The sequence below is a fragment of the Chanodichthys erythropterus genome, chromosome 23 (genome assembly GCF_024489055.1).
Source record: "Chanodichthys erythropterus isolate Z2021 chromosome 23, ASM2448905v1, whole genome shotgun sequence".
NCBI lineage: Eukaryota > Metazoa > Chordata > Actinopteri > Cypriniformes > Xenocyprididae > Chanodichthys > Chanodichthys erythropterus.
The window spans coordinates 4144288-4159269 of NC_090243.1; the positions used below are offsets into that span (position 1 = coordinate 4144288).

The following is a 14982-nucleotide window of genomic DNA, read 5'->3' on the forward strand; positions in this document are numbered from 1 at the left end:
GAAACAGAGTAACAGACTAGAACCGAGAAATATCATAAAGCATATCAAAATCAATAAAATACTGGCCAATTTAACGATTTTGCTTTCTCTTTTGTAGGCCTATTACTTTTTTATAATAGTATACAGCTGTTAATAGTGATATCCACACCAATGCCTGTTTGAAAATGAAATTTAACATATTCCCAAAAAATAAACAAACAAACTCCTAATACTACTAAATAAATAAATAATTTCTATATTCCATTTTACGCAAGTAAGTAGTTCTCTGCGTCCACCCCTCCGACAGCCCTCTCATGGTGCATTCCAGGAAGCTGCACTCTTCACTGAATTAAATCATCTGACGCGCGCTGTCTCCCTATTCTCGTGTGGAATGAGCCGTCCGAGCCGGTTGCCCGAGCAGCAGCAGCAGCGGCGGCGGCGGCACTGAGGCAGGTTGTTTGAGGACTGAATGTCGTACTGACTTCTGAGGGGACTCGCAGCCGAGACGGGGGACGAGAGGCTGTTAGGATGGCTTCAAACTTCAACGATATAGTGAAGCAAGGCTACGTGAGGATTCGGAGTAAGAAATTGGGGGTGAGTATAGTCAATATCTGCTGGACGTTACTGTGTGGCCAGTAATTTTGGGGCATCTGTATTTAAAAGAGCTTTAGGGAGCGCGCGAGGAGAGGAGAACATGCTATCAATGTGCACGAGCAACTCATGCTACTTTTTGTTTTAATCTTAATGACTAGTTATTTCTTTTTCACCATATATTTATTACTCAGTGTATATTGCTGAAATCCTGTTCTGATGTTATCCATCTGAACAAGTAGATAATTTGTCGCCTATTCTCATTCATTGGTTTATTGCTTGAGCTTTGAGAAAATATGGGTTGTTTAAACAAAACTTGTCACCTTGTTTCACCATAAACAGAGTATTTACTTTGAGCAATATTATTTATTTATTTAAATATGGTTTATTATATATATTTTAAAGTTATACTTGCCTTGTCTGTTAAATAGATTTAAGTGTATTACATTTTAAAAAGTTAATCAAGAATCTGCTGTGTTCAGTAGTTTCTTTGCCTATGAGAAGACACATTAGTCAAGTCTACAGATGCAGCATCATCTGTTTATTATCCTCCTGATTCTGCAGCTGTGAACAGAGTGAGTACTGTAGGTCATCAGGTCTGTGTGATACAGCAGGTGAATTCATCCAACCACGAAAGGTTCACTTTCTTACACAGTCATATGATGTGCTGTAAACTATGCCAGTTTTATTGCAGCATAAGGGGTTTAATGAGGGTTTTACAGCTGAATATATATATATATATATATATATATATATATATATATATATATATATATATATATATATATATATATATATATTAATATATAACATTAATTTTGTAAAACAAAACAAAAAACTATCGTAGCAGAATAAAAACACTTATAAAATACTTTACCATTATTATTAAATATAATAAATAATAATAAAAACTGTGCTGTATATTGAAATTCATATTGTATTGTATATATTGCCAAATTCACCAAAACAAATTTCATTAGAGATGGCCAATAAACTTCAATATATATATATATATTGAAGTTTATTGGCCATCTCTAATGAAATTTGTTTTGGTGAATTTGGCAATATATACAATACAATATGAATTTCAATATACAGCACAGTGCAGTAGAGCACAGTATAGACAATATAGAAGCAGAATAAATAGTTATGAGAATTCTATATAATTTCTATCTATCTATCTATCTATCTATCTATCTATATATATATATATATATATATATATAATTACACACAGTCAAACCATAATCTATTTGGACACCTTGAACATTTCATTCGTTAATACAGTTTATTCACTATAGTTTAAAAAAATGGTAATAAAATATGACAAGATCTCAGAGTTAAATTGTGTCAGAAAATAATAATCTTAATTATGTCAGATAACACTTAAGCAAAACATGGTCAGGTCAAAGTGTCTGAATAATTTTTGGTTCCAAATTTTTATCAGTTTTAGTAGTCCACTGTATGAAGAGTTTTTGGGTATAATATGTCACAGTGTGTTTTGTACAAATATACCAAAAATATCAAAACAAAATTTGGTTTGACTGTATATATATATATATATATAATTGTTTTTATTATTATTTATTATATTTAATAATAATGGTAAAGTATTTTATAAGTGTTTTTATTCTGCTACGATAGTTTTTTGTTTTGTTTTACAAAATTAATGTTATATATTATGATACTGTAAATAAAATGTACAAATAATGAATATAGTGTATTTGTCTTAAGTTTGAGACATGTCTGCTTTAGCAATAAAACAAATATAACTGAAAGTTCCAATCAATACTTGATGTCTCAGGGATGTTTGACCAAGATGGTTTGTTTTTGCTCCTGGACATGGGATATGAGATGTGAGATAAAGTGTTTTTCCACAGATATTGCTTACTCTAAATGCATTATTTGAAGTGCAGCTTCATATTGCGTGTTGATTTTTATTGGTCATGTATAAACTTACCAGCTGCATTTCAGATTCACATTAGCCTATAAATATACAGTAGTGGTCACATCTCATTGAAACTGAAATACAGAAAACTGCTCTGTATTGCCACATCTACTGCATTGTTCTTGCTTGCAGAGTATAGAATTAGCATCTAATAGTACTGTGAAGAAATATAACCCCTCTCATTATTTTTCCATTATGTGCAGTACATCTTCATGGTCACATTTGCCATTAATTGAACAGAATGAATGTTTAGATGTGTTTAAAAGTTGCTTTGATATCCGTGTAAAACCCTGCCATATGAATTTACAGTTCAACGCACCTGACATTAACTGACCTTCTCACATAGACACAATGCCCTTTGAACCCACATACTCCTGCACCTTTGGCATTTTCCCATTTGACACAGATATGTGTAAAAATATAACCAAACCTTTAGCTATTATATAAATATTAGTATAAAAGTTAATGATAACCATCTGAAAGAAAAAAGCAGAAATGTAAGGTTTAAAATGTTTTTACTGATATTTAAAAAGCCTCTAAACTGCACGTCTTTATCATCCATTTGTATCTGTTTGAGTGTAATCTGTTCATCTGATAAAATATGCTGATGAAACAGGCAGCTGCTCTTTTGAAGACTGCTTTAGAGGAAAGGACTTGTCTCATCAGTGCTGGCACAGTCTTTTTTTTTAGTGCGAGTATCATGTTTTGAACAGCAGGATCAGCTTAGGGTTTCCCTCTGATGTCTCTCTCTGTTCCTCTTGTTTTTTCCTCTCCTCTCTTTCTCAATCTTCTGAGACCTAGAAATGTAATGCAATTTAAAAACTAAATGGGGTAAAAAAAAGATACAAATTAAGTTACTTTTTTTGACACTTTCCATGAATAGGGTATGAAACATTTTTTTCCCTCTTTCAGTAAATGATCAAAGTTAATTGAATACATGTAAATGCTTAACCTCTAGAAAATATTGATCGAACAACCACAGGAGGTCAATATTATATGAGCTGTGTTATTTTCTATTTATTGTATTTATCTAAATTAAGCTGTCACTCAGTAGGCGTGAACTGTGACCAAATATTTGTTTGATCTTTTGTATTTATTTATTTTTTGCAATATCATGGGTAAATGAATGCTTGAGCTTGACGAATACAGATTTTACTACTTGAGTGTCACAATTTAAAGTATTTTATTAATGAGTTAATATACACTACCATTCAGAAGTTGTGATGTTTTTGATCAAAAGTAAAAACATTAATATTGTGAAATATTATTACAATTTAAAATAGGTTTTCTGTTTGAATCTATTTTAAAATAACAATATATTCCTGTGATGGCAAAGCTGAATTTTATTTTAGTCTTCAGTGTCACATGATCCTTCAGAAATCATTCTAATATGCTGATTTGGTGCTCAAGAAATTTTTTGATAATTTGATAATAATTAAATTTTATTAAATATAATACTTTCTTTGCTTCTTAAATGGGGATGGCCAAATCACTATTTTAAGAGAGTTACAAACATTTAAAGTAGGGCTGGGCGATGTATCGAATGCTTTTGTCACGTGCATTTCTTCAGTAAAGCCGGTTCCCTGATTACCGCTAAATCGCCATCACCTGCTTTCAAATGAAGCGGCATTTAATAGACAGAGCCGTAGTTCACTGATAAGACACGCAATATCGCGTTCAATATCGATATGTATCGCCGTCGATATTGAACGCGATATTGCGAGAGCAGTAAAGCTTTTATTATGCCGCAGTCGCCACTTCCACTTCTTCCGGTCAAGCTTATGTGGGGTAAAGTAGTGCTGTTTTATCATATTAGAAACGTTTGTGTTGTTGTAAAGTTGTTATATTGCTACTCTGCGTTCACTAGATCGATATTAGGGAATGGTAAAACATGGTACTCGTGGTACATCAACAAAATGATATTTAAACAATTATACTTACTGTGTTGAGCTATATGTAAGCAATAAAGTACGAGAAGCTGTGCTGTATCCTGAATAAGCCACGGCTGAAGGGTATTGTTCGGCATGCACGATGCAAAGCGGAGTGCCTGCAACACCTTCAGCCGTGACTTATTCACGATACAGCACTAGCCTCAAGTACCTTATTGTTTTTATAAAACGGTTACCTCACAATACAAATATTAAAGCCAAAAATATGTATCAATGCAACTTTCAAGAAGTAAACTTTCCCTAAAAGCCTTCCTTCCACTGGAAAAAAATAGTTCATGACCATGAACAGCAACAGAAGTTACATTTTCACGCCATTAGATGGGGGCAAAGACTGTCTTTATGAGTGTGTCAGTCAGTGGCGAAGACTTTTAAATTGAAATACTGAATTGTTATGAACACGGAACAACTGAAAAATGCTTTGACTAGTGCTGTCAGTCATGGGAAAACCCCTTAACTGCCAAAAAGACAAGATAATACATCAGACATTTAAACATTATGAACATAAAGTAGGACTAACCTGAAGGAAAATGCCAAATCTGAATGCAGGTAATAAACTCACTCACTCAATATCTTTTTTTCACAATACTCTTCTACATAATACAGTAAGCTTCAAATAACAATAATCAATGGAGAACAAACAGTTTACGTTGCTAAGGGTGTGTAGTGATACACAGAACCGTTGGGTGAAGCGGTAATATCGTGCTTTATCGTCAATATAAAACAGCTATTGACCAATCAGAATCAAGGACAGGAACTAACTGTTTTATAAAACATGATTTGTTTTCTGTCGATGAATTTATCCAAACAGTTGCTCACCATGGTTTCTACATAGTAAAACCGGAAACCGAGGGTAACGCTGGTATGATGTCATTGATGGGCAACGAAATGTCACAGTCCGTGTCAAAAAAGCTTATTTCTCTGGATTTAAACATTCTTGGAAACACCTGGGATAATGTAAGCAAACAAGTCAACAATATAGATAACATTGTTATAGTAGATTTTGGATATTTTAATTAAAAAATCTTACATATTGTGCCTTTTAATATGTTTAAAACTAGGTACTTTCATGTTAGGTTAATTTTGTGATATATAAAAGTTTATTGAACATACCATATTGCTCTCCCAACAAAAATATTTTGTGCCTATAATGCTCTACAAAAGGTCAAACTGTACCATATTTGGGAAAAGTGATTTTTACACCAACTGTTTGTACAGTATGATGGATCACTTCAGTCAGTTTAATTTCGTTCTGCTCAGTAGACAGTGAATGGTATTACTTTACAGGCAGTCAGGACCTTGTCTATGTAAACTCTGTCCTTACTGAAATGCCCTTTAACCTTGGATAATTTCACGTCTCCTGTTCATGTTGTCTTAGTTGTCCCAGACAGTCACTGCTTATGACACTTACAAACAGCCTTATAATGCATTGTGAATCCATAGAGAATCAACCAGGCTTACCCTGGAGCGGTCGACTTAAAGCTGCCTTTCCTCTCAACACTTCCAGCAGAACTGTAATCTTATTTAAGCTGTTGTTGCAAGCCAGTACTTGACCCATATTTGACAACTGTGTTTTGTCATCTGTCTCTAAACGCACAGGCAGTTTAGTAATGCCAGAGATTAATGTTTAACAGAGATCAGCCTAACACAAGGTTCTGGACAATGAAAGTGTCTAGCAGTAAATCCCATCTTAAAGGTACACATGGTTGGTCTCACTCCATGTCATGTCAAAGAGCTGGCAATGTGCAGTTTGATAATTTGTTTTTAAAATATTTTTCAAAATTGTAAATGAAGATTATTGGAGTAAATTTACTAGCAATTTTTGAGTGAAAGTTCTATACCAAATCTCAAGCCCTGGATATACGTTTTTTGTTTGTGCATACACAGGCGTTTGACGTGCAGTTTTGAGCAATCTCTCTCCATGAGTTACAACCCACGTAAACATTTGTATTCTTTCATGCTAGAATTGTACAAATAAGGGTACTTTCTAACCTCTTCGCACAATCTCTTGTCTATGTAGGCCGCCATTGTCGCTGTAGCTTGCATGCGTTCTGGTCTGTTCTGTTTATGCAGTTTTTCTTTGGCTACCTTGTGAATCGACGCCCCCAGGGAAGGGTTGCCACCTTGTGGAAAAACTGCAAAAACAATTAAATGCGCATATGCGACCTGTGCGCACAAAGTACATGTGGTTACAAAAAAAATCTGCCGATGTGAGTGCAGTATGCGCTTATTCTTCTGATTACGAAATTTACGTCGCGCGCACAAAGTCTATTTTGACAGGCCCTCAAACACACTGCAGTTGTATCTGAGACCTGGAAGAGCTCATGTTGTCGACATGTCAAGAAAATGCTGTTTTCTACGCTGTGAAAGCAAAACCACTTTGCATGCACTTCTAAAGGATGAGGACTCAAATTGATAAGATAAAACCAATGCCATTTTTACTGTTCGTATCACTGTGTATCAAGTGATGAGGAAGTCTGTGGAGCTGAAAATCAGATATAGTTATGGGCATTTTGTTTCTGACATGCACTATAAGCAGTAGACCGATCACAATCTGACCAATCAGAGCAGAGTAGGCTCTTGGAAAGGAAGGGTTTAGAGAGACTGAACCCTTCATCAAACTGTTTCAGACACTGTGAGAAAAGAGGTAATGCTGCAATGTGTGTTATGAGAAAATTAACATTTTTTGACCTTGGATGCATGTAAGCCTATTTTAGGAAAACTCCAAATCAAAATTAGTTACCTTTTTAAAATAGCATAAATTAAATTAAAAATAATAATAAAAAAAAAAAAAATGAAAATGTAAATTTCACATTAGTGTCACAAATTTACATATTTAAAATTCTGCATTATTTTTAGGTCACTAATCAAATATTTCTTTGTTTAATTTATTTTAAAAATGTTCAGAATACTAAAATTTTTATTTATTTCCAGGTTTAAATTAGACCACATTGCAAGTGTCCAGTTTCAACTTGAAAAACTGTATATGTACCATGCTTAATGAATCTGGTTAGTCACATATAGGCCAAAAAAAAAAAAAGGTTAGGGCCATTTCAGTAAGGAACTATACCTTTAAAGGGATAGTTCACCCAAAAATGAAAATTTGAGGTTTATCTGTTTACCCCCAGTGCATCCAAGATGTAGGTGACATTTTTTCTTCAGTCGAATTTTTAACTGCAACCGCTGCCCTCAAATGCTGTCAGTCAAATAATTGCAGTAGATGGGAACTTCATCTATAAGAGTGAATAAACCTTGCTTAGACAAATCCAAATGAAACCCTGCGGCTCGTGACGACACATTAATGTGATCGGTTTGTGAGAGAAACCGAAAAGTATTTATATCATTTTTTACCTCTAATACACCACTATGTCCAACTCCGTTCAGGACTCCTTTAGTGATGTCTGATCGCGCTCTGTCAACTGCAGTGATGTCTCGCGCATATACTTCAATGAGTGCCAGACATCACTGCCGTTGACAGAGCGCGACATTAATGTGTCGTCACGAGCCGCAGGGTTTCATTTGGATTTGTCTAAGCAAGGTTTATTCACTCTTATAGATGAAGTTCCCATCTACTGCAATGATTTGACTGACAGAGGGCAGCGGTTGCAGTTAAAAATCATCATTTGTGATCGACTGAAGAAAAAATGTCACCTACATCTTGGATGCGCTGGGGGTAAGCAGATAAACATCAAATTTTCATTTTTGGGTGAACTATCCCTTTAAAGGGGACCTATTATACACTTTTATAAAGTGTTTGAACACAGATGTGTGTCCACAGTGTGTGTAAACAACCAACATATAATGGTAAAAATCCATTATAAATCCCCATAAATCATAAACAGCCTCTCCAAACTAACAGTTCCATGTGATATTTTTTTCCCCCAAAACCAGTTCAGTGGAAAACCCGCCCTGGAGCCGATTCTAAACATTTCATTGGCCATGTCAATCACAGTAACGATTGCCTACACCCAACCCTGATCCCCAAACCTACCCGTCACTGTAACCTCAGCCAATGAAATTGGTTGCAGGGCAGGGATTTCCGCTAAACCATTTGGGCAAAAAAAAAAAAAAAAAGTTCCAGATTCTTCCCTATTAGCTTAGCTCCTCCCCTGAGTGAGTTGTACACAGTCTGCCATGTTTATCTCCTCGTCAGAGCATTTAACAGCAACATTTAAGTAAAAAATGTATTCTTATTAAAGCTACTAAAGTGATTTAATCAAGAGCAGTAAGTGATTTTCTGTTATTCTTTTGTTGTTTGATTCATATTAACAGCATATACAGCAGTAGGTACTGTATATTACGCTCCTGTCACTTTAATACACGGATCTAATATACATATGTGATTTCTTTACTTTGTTTACGTTCACAGACATAACCGACTGTTTATGTGAACTTTGTGTGTTTTTGACATAACCTTGAGTGTATTTGACAGTTTAAGCTCAATAAGATGTGAAAGAGAACTTAGTTTTATACTCACGGGACGCACCGTCTGCCAGCCAGCTTTCTGTGCGCATGCTTTGGATGTGTGCGCTCATAAAACCATATATTAGAAGTTTAAGTTATGGTTTTAAAACGCATGCAAATAATTAACTTTCATGATGACAACTGCAATGTCATGTGAGCGTTGCCGCGATAGAGATGATAATAAAAACCAAACAGGTGTTTGTTAGTTTTTGTCAGAGTATCCGAGGCACAAGTTGTACAGGCTCCGCCCTCTTCTTGAGAGCAGGATGGGGAGCAGCAGCTCATTTGCATTTAAAGATACATGCACAAAAACAGCATGTTTTTCCTTCCACTCAAAAATGGCAGCATGATATAATAAATTATCTGTGGGGTATTTTGAGCTGAAACTTCAGACACATTCTGGGGACCCCTGAGACTTATATTACATCTTGGTGCATAATAGGTCCTCTTAAACATTCAAACCCACACTTTGCAAATATTTAATTTCAACTATGTGCTAACTAAACCTGCGCACCAATTATTTTGTGACCACTGATGTACTGTATTGATGCTTAATATCTGACAGCAGTTTTGCATAATTCTTTTGTAGTGTCTCTTGTGTGCACACAGCTACGTTACATGTTACTATGCCATATACCAATTCTGTTTTCATGTTCATGCTAATAGTGTTTATCCAGCTTTCATCAAATTGATTCAAACAAAGAGCGGAAGATAAATTGGAGGCTCTTATTAGGGCTGATGAATTGCCCCCCACAGCAGCGGAAGTGGCAAATGTTATTCAGAGTGAATAATGCTGCACTATTGTGCCATTTCTCTCGCAGATAAATCTCCTCTCAGTCTTCACTCCAACATTTCACATCATCGATCCCTGCTGTTTTTAATTACAAAACACACTTTTGTTTTGAACAGGAGCAAACATTACTATTAGCTGTCAGGGATGCGTTTCTTCAATGTTGAGTGAGCCAGTGCTGTTTGTGTCATTTTATGTTCTTGTTCTCATGACACTCTGAGCAATTATTTATGTATTTTATACTGTTTGCATTCTTTATACTGTCTTAATTAAATAATCTCGAAAGAGAAAAAGGGAAAAAGTGAGGAAAAGCTTTACACTCTCCTCCTGATGATAGTCGGAAGTCTTTCATCCAAGGTTATTTGAGATCTGCCATTTAGCCAATCATCAGACTGAAACATCCTGTTGAATCTGAAAAGAGCCCTTTATCTTTGATTTTTGCCAACTTCTTAGCTGAGTTCAGACTACTAGACTGAAGCTTGGCACCTTTTCATGTTATAAAGAAAGAGTTCACACAGAGATTCTGTCAATATTTACTCACCCTCATGTCAATTCAAGCTTGTTTTGTAGAACACAAAAGTGAATTTCTGAAGAATAACCTGGACAGTTTTTTCACTGTAATGAAAGTAAATGAGAACTGGGGATGTCAAGCTCCAAAATGACAAAAAGCCCCACCATAAAAGTACTATATTTCAAGTTTAACTTTATATGAGGAATACAGTATATTGAAATTGAAGTCACTATTCACTGAAAATCTCGACAATCTTAACAACTCATTGACTATTTAACAACCCACTGAAGTATTGACATGATAGCATAACACAGTTGCTGCAGATTTGTCAGCTACACATCCATGGTATAAATCTCCCGTTCCACCGCATCCCAAAAATCTGGTGACTGTGGAGGCCATTTGAGTATAGTGAACTCATTGTTTTCTTCTCTCTGTTTTGATTTGAGCTTTGTGAGATTGCATGTTATCCTGCACAGAAGATGAGTACACTGTGGTCGTAAAGGTTAAAGGGATGGACATGGTCATCAACAATACGCAGGTAGGCTGTAGGCTTTCAGTGATGCAGAATTGGTACCCAAAGTATGCCGAGAAAATATCCCCCACACCATTACACCACCAGCAACCTGAACCATTGATACAAGGCAGGATAGATCCATGCTTTCATGATGTTTATGCCAAATTCTGAGCCTACCATCTGAATGTCTCAGCAGAATTAGAGACTCATTAGACCAGGCAACGTTTTTCCAATCTTCTGTTGTCCAATTTTGGTGAGCCAGTGCAAATTGTAGCCGCAGTTTCCTGTTCTCAGCTGACAGGAGTGGCACACGGTGTGGTCTTCTGCTGCTGTAGCCCATCTGCTTCAAGGTTTGACGTGTTGTTCAGAGATTAACTGAATTGCATACCTCGTTTTATAACGAGTGGTTATTTGAGTTACAGTTGCTGTTCTATCAGCTCGAACCAGTCTGGCTGTTTGACCTCTGGCATCAACAAGACCTTTTTGCCCACAGAACTTCTGCTCACTGGATATGTTCACTTTTTCAGACCATTTTCTGTAAACACTAGAGATGGTTGTGCGTGAAAATCACAGTAGATCAGCAGTTTCTGAAATACTCAGACCAGCCCGTCTGGCACCAACAACCATGCCATGTTGAAAGTCACTTAAATCGCCTTTCTTTCCCATTCTGATGCTCAGTTTGAACTTCAGCAGATTGTCTTGACCATGTCTAAATGCCTAAATGCATTGAGTTGCTGCCATGTGATTTGATGATTAGATCATTTGCGTTAAAGAACAATTGAACAGCTGTACCTGGCCCACAGTGATCCTATAATGTCAATATGGACCAAAATCTCAGAGGAATGTTTCTAGCACATTGTTGAATCTATTTCATGAAGAATTGAGGCAGTTCTGAAGGCAAAGGGGGGGTCCAACCTGGCATTAGCAAGGGATACCTAATAAAGTGGTTGATACGTGTGTGTTATTTTAGAGAAGACATTAGAAAAATATTGCAGTTAAAAAGTGATTAAACACAGAAGCAAATATAAAAAGAAAATATTGAGGCAAGGGAGGCAGTGCCTCCTCAAAAAAATTGAATGAGAGTGTAAAATACTGCAAATATTACAAAATATGACATTAAAATGTGTATAAATCACTTGTTTTTCTAAAGTAGCACCATCCAACAGCGACACCAGCAGGTAAAGTTACAACGGGAGTCCGTGTCTTCCTTGCCTCCCCTGAGCCCATTGAGTTTTAATAAACTCCTTTAAGTGTGGAGGGTTTGGTGTCATCTGAGAGGAGGCCATATGCCTCCATCATGCTATGATTGGCTTTGGTTGGATATGATTAGTTTATGCGATAAATTACGCCTCTTGTTCTCGTTTGTGTTCCGCGTCCGCCAATCAGTCTGAATGAATAAATGGTGTTAATGGGAAGAAGAATTAAAAAGTAAACGACTCACCCACTGAAATATCACCACATTGTCATGTCAAAATAAAACTTGAAAATATAAAACTTGTGAGGACTTCAGGCTTCATTTCAGAGCGACATTTGGGCCTCACAATGTAGGGTTTTCTTTCCAGGGGGAGAGAGAGACACACACACACTCTATAGGCATACATACAGTCAAACCCAAAATTATTCACACATTTTTTTTGTATTTTTGATATATTTTTACTAGTGGGTGCAGGACACTATAGTTCATTTATGTAAGTGAGGATAGCAAAATAAAGTAAACTGTGACATATTATACCCAAAAGTCTTCATACAGTGGACTACCAGTAACACTGATACAAAATTTGGGACCAAAAATGATTCAGATTATTTGATCTGACCATGTTTTGCTGAGTGTTATCTGACATAATTAAGATTAATGTTTTCTGACACAGTTTAACTCTGAGATCTTGTCATATTTTATTACCTTTTTTTTTAAACTATAGTGAATAAACTTTATTAACGTATGAAATGTTCAAGGTGTTTGAATAAATGTAGTCATTATATACAGCATATTGTATATATTCTCAATAAAAACTCAATATATTTATATTTTATGAACTATATATATATATATATATATAAACATTGTGTTTACCCATATGTATATATTTTAAGATTGGAAATCTATTTTCTTGCCCCTTGAAATACATCTTGTAATATATATGCATTTTAAGGTTTAAATGAAATATTTTCCTAATCTGAGTGCAAAATCATATTTTCTCAGAGAAGGAGAGATGATAAAATGGTCTTAATTAATGACTAGCATACCCTGTAAAACACAGTTGTGGATTCTAGTCTTCAGAGACTTTTTCAATTTGTATGGAAAATTTTCACCTCTGAATGAATGTACCATAGGTCCATTCACCCAGCCGCTGTGTCTTCTAATCATTTGGTACGCATTAATCATGTCTGTGTCTCCTGAGTCTTGCTCATCTCTAGTCATTCTGCTGTCTAGTGTCTCTTAGCACAGCACAGTACAGTATGTGCTTTGGGTTAAAGCAACAGCACCCAACTGGCCAGCCCAGCCCATCTCCAGTCATGCTAGCATGGCCCATTGAACACACTTTTGGGGTTTTGTTTTCCGCAGGGCAATTTTATTTCACTGTTCTATCACTCTTTTTCCCACAGAACATCTCGGTTTTCTTTTTATACCCCCTCCTTCTCTCTCATGCTGAGAAAGTTCTTGATGCTTCAGGCCTCTGAGAATTTGCTATGTGGACATGCTATCTGCTTTCCTCTGCCAGAAGCGAAAATGTGTTTTTCATGCTACTTTGTGCTCTCAGATAAACCACAATCCATAGTATAGCTAGACTTTATTCTTTTCCTTATAATTTCATAGACCGTGTACAGTTATGTGTAGTTATGACCCTAGTTTTAGGACACTATGTGCCTCGGGACTGCTTCAAAGTTTATTTATGTAAATATGTCTCTGTATTACAAGATAAAATGCAGAAGGCCAGTGATATTTTTTTTTTCTTTCACTTTTTTATTTTGACTAATATGTTTTCATATTGTCATGTCATATTCATCTTTTTTTTGCACCAAATGTAATTTACAGACTGACGTTTCTCTTTCACATTGAAGCACTTCCTCAGAGCTTGATTCATTTTTGCCAAAAATCATGTGACATCCAAAGCTTGGTTCACCTGAGAACCATGTGAATGCTTCAGTGTCTTGTTCAAAAGGAGTGAAACCCAGTGCGGTTTTTCTTCCTCTTATTCGTTTTATTTTGTTTTTAACAATAAATACTGAGCTCAGTGTTCATTTGATTATGAAATAATAGTCGAACTGGACTGGGTTATGGTTAAAAACAGAGAGATCACAGATTTTGTTTATGTATTTTAAATTAAATTTAAATTAAATTAAATTAAATTAAATTAAATTAAATTAAATTAAATTAAATTAAATTAAATTAAATTAAAAAAATTAAATAAATAAATAAATAAATAAAATAAAATAAAATGAAATAAAAAATGAAAAAAAGGAAGAAAAAAATCAAATCAAATAAAAAAATAAAAAAATAAAAAAAATAAAATAAAATGAAATAAAATAAAAATAAGCTGCAGGCCATTATGTAGACTGTGCGGAAAAGCTTTAAGGAACCTTTTTACGATACAGGGGAGAGGAAAGCCTGGGTGCTTCGCAAAGCTTTGTTTAACCTTCACTACTTTTTGAGACTCTTTCTGCAGGCTACATTGTTATGCCTGCAGTTGGCGGCAAGCGACTCTTTTTATGAAAGTCACTGAATCATCAAATCAGTTGATTTGTTCAAAACCGCTGATTCATTCAGGAATGAAACACTTGAGTGATTAATTGAATTGTTCACTCACCCCATTCTTTCAAACAATGATTCTTCCAGTAACACCGTTACTGTGTTGCTCTGAGACAAAAAATGGTTCTTGCTGTGGCTTTGTTTGGAAAATTCCTCTGCAGACAGAAACATTGTATTGACAGAGTAACTAGCAATAAAGTGCCTAAGTTACTTAAAGGGTTAGTTCACCCAAAAATGAAAATTCTGTCATTTATTACTCACCCTCATGCTGTTCCACACCCGTAAGACCTTTGTTCATCTTCAGAACCCAAATTAAGATATTTTTGTTGAAATCCGATGGCTCAGTGAGGCCTGCATAGGGAGCAATGACACTCTCTCAAGATCCATAAAGGTATTTATGATTCATTATGCTTCGAAGCGTCCTAAAGTAGTGTTTTGAAATCGGCCATCACTAAATAAGTCGTTATTTAGTTTTTTTTGGCGCACCAAAA

The 14982-nt window shown here is 35.4% G+C and overlaps 1 protein-coding gene across 1 annotated transcript in view; it reads left to right on the top strand.

Moving 5' to 3' along the window:
* The first annotated feature begins 401 nt into the window (after positions 1–401).
* dok6 (docking protein 6) overlaps positions 402–14982 on the top strand; it is a 93707-nt gene continuing 79126 nt past the window's right edge. The window contains exon 1 of the mRNA XM_067378211.1: positions 402–573. Within this exon, the coding sequence (XP_067234312.1) occupies positions 508–573 (66 nt within the window). The 5' untranslated portion in view covers positions 402–507. The remainder of the gene's footprint in view (positions 574–14982) is intronic.